At 38.5% G+C, this 6,058-nt stretch overlaps 1 protein-coding gene across 5 annotated transcripts in view; it reads left to right on the forward strand.

Annotated features, from left to right (window-relative positions):
* Positions 1–650: 650 nt before the first annotated feature.
* The window catches only part of LOC119415234 (heterogeneous nuclear ribonucleoprotein C), a 7,740-nt gene continuing 2,332 nt past the window's right edge, over positions 651–6,058 (forward strand). For 2 of the 5 annotated variants that reach the window (XM_037682396.1, XM_037682398.1), the window contains exons 1-5: positions 651–1,388; positions 2,561–2,634; positions 3,295–3,563; positions 4,817–4,976; positions 5,078–5,128. In XM_037682396.1, the coding sequence (XP_037538324.1) occupies positions 2,630–2,634; positions 3,295–3,563; positions 4,817–4,976; positions 5,078–5,128 (485 nt within the window). In that variant the 5' untranslated portion in view covers positions 651–1,388; positions 2,561–2,629. The remainder of the gene's footprint in view (positions 1,389–2,560; positions 2,635–3,294; positions 3,564–4,816; positions 4,977–5,077; positions 5,129–6,058) is intronic. The other 3 variants (XM_037682399.1, XM_037682400.1, XM_037682397.1) reach the window with 2 other exon arrangements.

A 6,058-nucleotide genomic window follows, 5' to 3' on the forward strand; every position in this document is an offset into this window, starting at 1 on the left:
AAAGGTGGAACACCTACACCTGCCTCCACCTTCATTTGCCCCACTCTGGGCCCCTGAGCAAGGCTCTTAACCTCCACCATCTGCTCTCTAAACACGTCTCTCTTGAAAATGAGTTCTCATGACTCCATGAGACTACCTGTATAAATAAAGGGTAAAAGAAATAAATAAAATAAAAATGAAAAGCTAAATCTTATCTTGTAATACATAAATTACCCATAAAAGTACAATGATTTTTTTTATTTTTAAATTTACACAACATATTTTAAAAAATGCATATTTAATTTCCTCTGGTAAAAATTGGCTTTATTTGAATAAGAGATATTTTCTACATCTCTTTTCATAAATATTTCATAGAAAATAGATGACTCAGGCAAACAACTACTAAACCATTTATTGTGATGCGTTAAACAGAAGGCAGAAACATTAAACGAACGACTAAATGAATAAATAAAAACAAATCAACCCAGACATCGCTAGTGTTTTTTTTAAGGCAAAATGGAGTCCAAAAACAACGGTTGAGTTTGTTTTATACCTGGTCACACCGATGGTCGCAGTATTCTCCGTATTTCGCGTTTTCTTGGTTTAGATTCCGCCCCTCCTAGACTACTCCAAAATATAAAACGAACACTGCCCACCACTGCAGCGCCTGTTGCGTTAGCTTGTTAGCTAGAAGAAAGCTAGCTCTTCTGTTCTGAAGGTGTACGCTGTATGCGCACCAAAAGGACGACCTAAAATTGCGATTTGACAAATTTTACCGAAAAGCAAGGCATTTTGCTCGTAAAGGTCGTGGTGAGTATTTTGTCCCCCAGACATTTTTCATTTTTCCCTTTTTCTTTTCTTTTTGGAAATTTTTCTACGATGATTTTCTATTTTGAGAGCGGACAGGACATAATGTGCTAGCTAAGCTAGCGGAGTAGCTGGCTTAGCTCGTCTCCCCCCTCGACACAATGGCTGCTTGTGATCTTTTAAATTTTTTCTTTTTTAGACACGACACTTTGGGAACATCGTAGCTACACCTGTTTTTTTATTTAGTTGTGTTTTTCTAGTATTTAATATGAAGATTTTTTTTCCTTGACTGGACTAATTTGTTTTTGGCTTTTCAGACGGACCGATAGCAAACGTTAGCATTAGCACTCAGCTGCAGCATCGTCCTGATCCGTGATTAAAGACTGTCGAGTGAATTTTTGTCTGAATTTCCTGCGTTTTGTCACTTTTTTGTAAGCACAAGAACTGGTCATATTGCTGAGCATTTTTAAAGATAATTTTGATTTGGTGGTTGGCTAACTGTAGCCATGCTAGCCGGTTTTTAGCCGCCGAGGCTAGCGCAGGGCCTGCTGTTTCACGTTAGGCCTGCTGGTGGCGCTGTTGGTGTTTTAAGGATGGTTTAGGTAATTTTTTATTTGACGTTTTTTTTAAATCACAGACTTTCTCTTTCTTGTTCGTACTCTTCGGTCAGCTGATTTTTATTTACATTTTTAATGAAGCCTGTTTTTACTCTGTTTTTCAAGCATGATACTATTTTTCCCATTTTGTTTGCTCTGCACTGACAGCGGCTTTGTTTTTTATGACACCACAAATGCACATAAAACACTGTTTTTGAACGTGTCCCACACCCCCCATAATACATTAGACTCAACTTACTATTTATTCATGCAGGCTGAAGGTTTACCCCTAAACCCTGAAAATGAAAGTCCTAATTACTGGGACACGTTAGATTTACACAGCTGTAAAGAGCTACAAGACCCACAAACCATCTGATATCTTCACCTAGAAATATTGGTACACAAAGTACACAAACACTCAAGTTTGAATGGCCTTATTGCGCATTCACTACTCAGCCCAAAAATAAAACAACCACAACAGTGAAATGATGGGGAAAGAATCCAGATAGGTCATTTTTTATTAATAAAATGTTATTTCCCCGTTCAGACACATAACTGAGAGGTTGCACAAGCAGAAACACTGCTTCATGTAGAGCATGCTTATTTATTACTTCACTGTTGATGATTAAACCTTTCCCTACCACTTATAACTTATTTGAAGAGAAGTTGGGCATCAGAAGCAGACAAGCAAGTGAAGCTTCTTAGTAAAACCACAAAACTGTTTATTAGAACTGCAATAATTAACATTAGCTTAAACAAAGTTTACGCCATCTGTAGTTTGATTTTATTGTTTGGATCCTTATAGAAATCTGAATGAAAAGAGCACACGGTCTTTTGATTGCTCAAAAGAATCAAGTCAATTTCAGCAGCATATAAAGTGTACTGTCATTCAACAATAATTGGCTCAATCTGGACTTAAATCAGCATGTTTATAGAGTAAATACAATGCAAATATTTTTACACACACATTCCGATTTACAAGCACAAAATATGCGACTGGAATTTGTGCCCAGATGTTGCACATGAACACCGTCAGTGTTGACACTAGGAAGCAGCTTCTTTTTTCTCTCCACTGGGAGGGGTTTGTCACTGATTTCTGCACACCTTCCCGCCAGGTAAGATTTGGTACGAGATAACCCTGCCCAGCTTGACTCGAGGTGTGTTTTCTGTCGCCTCAGTATAAACCGTGAGGGGTGAAGATCCAGACCCAAACAGCAGACAAGACGACAGCCCTGCACACAGACGCTATGGAGTGAGTGAATGTTCAAACCCACCCTCTGCTGGGGGAGCTCACTGTTACTAGCTGTCATATTCACAAGACTTTTTTTTTTTTTACATTTTCTCCTTCACATAAGCCTTCTAACCACTTTATTGGTCTGAGCTCTGTAAATACCCGCATTCCCACCCTCTGATAAAACTGACAAAGTCTCTCACCCATGAGTAAATGTGCTTCTAGATAAGATCTACAGTTAATCAAAAATCATGAATTTTAAGTTCAAGCTTAAGTAAATTTGACTTTTTCAGACCTGCAAGGTTTTAATTTCCAGCTTCCTTTGGTTCTGTAACACGTGGGTGTGATTGTAGGGAGGGTTGTCATTTTTAACAGCTTTAAGAGTTAAATTTCAGTGTTTAAGTTGGAGGAGGACAAATTACTGTTGAGCATTAGTAAATGTCCTACTTGTTGTCAAAATTTAAATTTAGTTTCTCTCTTTGAGTTTCAGCTGGGACTTGCTTTTAAAAACATGAACAATTGATGCTTTTAGCAACTTTCTTTGAGTTTCAAAACTCCAGAAAAAAAATCTGAAAACATCTTTCACCTTCTGTGCCGTTAAAGTTTTGTCGTCCAGATTTATTTTAACATTTGAGATCGATGCCTCTTCAAAATCTCAAACGTGTATTTTGTTTCTGTCAGTCGTTCGTCCTCCGCCTCCAGCCTGCTGGCCAGCAGCAACGTCACCAACAAAACCGACCCGCGCTCCCTCAACTCCCGGGTCTTCATTGGGAACCTCAACACCCTGCTGGTCACCAAGGTGGACATCGAAAGCATCTTCTCCAAGTATGGGAAGATCGTTGGCTGCTCTGTCCACAAGGGCTACGCCTTTGTCCAGTACGCCAACGAGAGGAACGCTCGGTCCGCCGTTGCCGGGGAGGACGGGAGGATGATCGTTGGACAAGTGCTCGGTCAGTGCTTGGACTTGGGCCTCACACAATTAAAACAAAGATGTCTGTCTTTTTAAAAAAAAAACGAAACCAACTTAATTGGGTTTGTCGTTGGTTATTCTCACACTAGGTAATCGGAGGAAGTAGAGCCACCGACATGTGGACCTCAGGAATTTTCTGGAAGTTAACACTGTTTTACTTTCATGTGTCTGCAGAAATCCTTTAACACCGTTTAGGCACCAAACCTCTGGCTTTCAGTATAAATACTTGATTTATGATAATAGTGGGGCGCTCACATTGCTTTTGTCTGTAAAACATAAAAAAGAATGTAACAAACACATGGACCCCATCACATTCTGTCTCCATGATGTGAGATAATAACTTGGCGAATAATTTATGAATCTTTAAAGGAAAGTGTCAAGTAACAGACGTAATCTTAAACAATGTTTTTTAGGCCCCGACAGCGAAACACGTTTAACTTGTAGGTAATGTGGAACAGAAAAACATGTTTGGTGAGGATGGCTGCATCCAGCATGTTTTTTCCTTCGATCACGCACGCTCCTGCCATCGTTAATCTCTTAGATCTTATCTCTACATATACGTTTTTTTTTCATTCAACCTTAATTTAGACAGGTTAATCCCATTGAGCCTCGAGGACTCATTTACAAGAGAGACCTGATTTCAACAAAGAAAGATGACAGCAGCGACAACTATAGACCGTTATAAAAAGGCATACAGATTTTTTTTTTTTTTTTACAAATAAGATGGCAAAAAAAGAAAAAAGTAACAAAAACAGTTAGATTACAAGGTGTAGAAACTGTGTAGAAAACTAAAAACAGGAACATGTCTGCATTGTGTTGCATTTGCACAATTTTCAAAACCAAAATGTCCATGCTCAATATTGAGCATGGACATTTTGGTTTTGAACCATTTGACGTGACTGTCGACGAGGAAGAGGGCCGGCAACAGAGGAGGGGGCGTGGCAAAGACACCATCTTGGCACCAACATAACTGGTTTGTTCCACTTTGGAGTAAGCTGTTTGGGGGAAGAATCAGTTTTGTGTTGTGCGTTTCCTTGACTGATGAAGCCTTCTGGATTGAAGGTGAAACGTTTCAGCAAAAAAAGAAACTGAAAATTGTTAAGACTGAAAAACTCCATGATGTGTATAAAACTCTTACTTTGAGCTACAACACATATAAATGTTTCTGATTGTGACTGATTTAACAAAATCTTTGTCATGTCTTTTAAAAATTTGCCATCGTTCTTTCTTCAGACATCAACCTAGCCGGAGAGCCCAAACCTCACAGGTCGAAAACGTCCAAACGCTCCGCTGGAGACATGTACAGGTACATGTCTGCAAGTGCTGCAGCATCTGATGATGATGATGATGATGGCTCTGTTCCATCAAAGAAAATTGTGACAGAAGGAAACTGGTAGGACAGATGATGATGAGCCTTAAGGGAACACAGAAAACATAGTTGTGCTGTCATGTCTTCATGTTTTTACCAAAATTGTTTTTGTTTCTTCTTTACAGCAGCTCATCGTTTGACCTGGACTATGATTTTCAGAGAGATTATTATGACAGGTGAGTGAAAGTTGTCTCGTGCAGGTTTAAAACTCGCCGCTTGTTTCAGAGAAAACACCGTTTGTCCAACTTACCCGGCAGATTTGAACTAACTTTGATTTAAAATTGGAGGAATGGCATTTTCTTCTAAAACGCAGCGCGAGTGCAAAATGACTTCTCTGAAGAAGCTGAAACCGGGTCGTCGTAGCTAAAAGAAGCAGAACGTTTTGCTTAAAAACAAAAGTAGCAAGACGTCAGACCAAAGGTTGGGAAAAACTGAAGTACGTAATAGACTTAAAAGGCAAGCTTTAAGTATTGAAAGGGCTGGCTAAAATGATGGAAAGTATTTGTATACAAACAGCTAAAATGATGGAAAGTATTGGTATACAAACAGCTGAAACAACAGTATTGGTATTCAAAGAGCTAAAACAACAGTATTGGTATACAAAGAGCTAAAACAACACAGTATTGGTATACAAACAGCTAAAACGACACAGTATTGGTATACAAAGAGCTAAAACAACACAGTATTGGTATTCAAAGAGCTAAAACAACACAGTATTGGTATACAAACAGCTGAAACAATACAGTATTGGTATATAAACAGCTAAAACGATACACAGTATTGGTATACAAACGGCTGAAACAATACAGCACTGGTATACAAACATCTGAAACAATACAGTATTGGTATACAAACAGCTAAAACAACACAAAGTATTGGTTTACAAACAGCTAAAATGACACAAAGTATTGGTATACAAACATCTGAAACAATACAGTATTGGTATACAAATGGCTGAAACAATACAGTACTGGTATACAAACATCTGAAACAATACAGTATTGGTATTCAAAAAGCAAAAACGACACAGTATTGGTATACAAACAGCTAAAATGACAGTATTGGTATACAAACGGCTAAAACAACACAGTATTGGTATACAAACA

Source organism: Nematolebias whitei, chromosome 9, assembly GCF_014905685.2.
Source record: "Nematolebias whitei isolate Nwh7 chromosome 9, NemWhi1, whole genome shotgun sequence".
Lineage (NCBI taxonomy): Eukaryota > Metazoa > Chordata > Actinopteri > Cyprinodontiformes > Rivulidae > Nematolebias > Nematolebias whitei.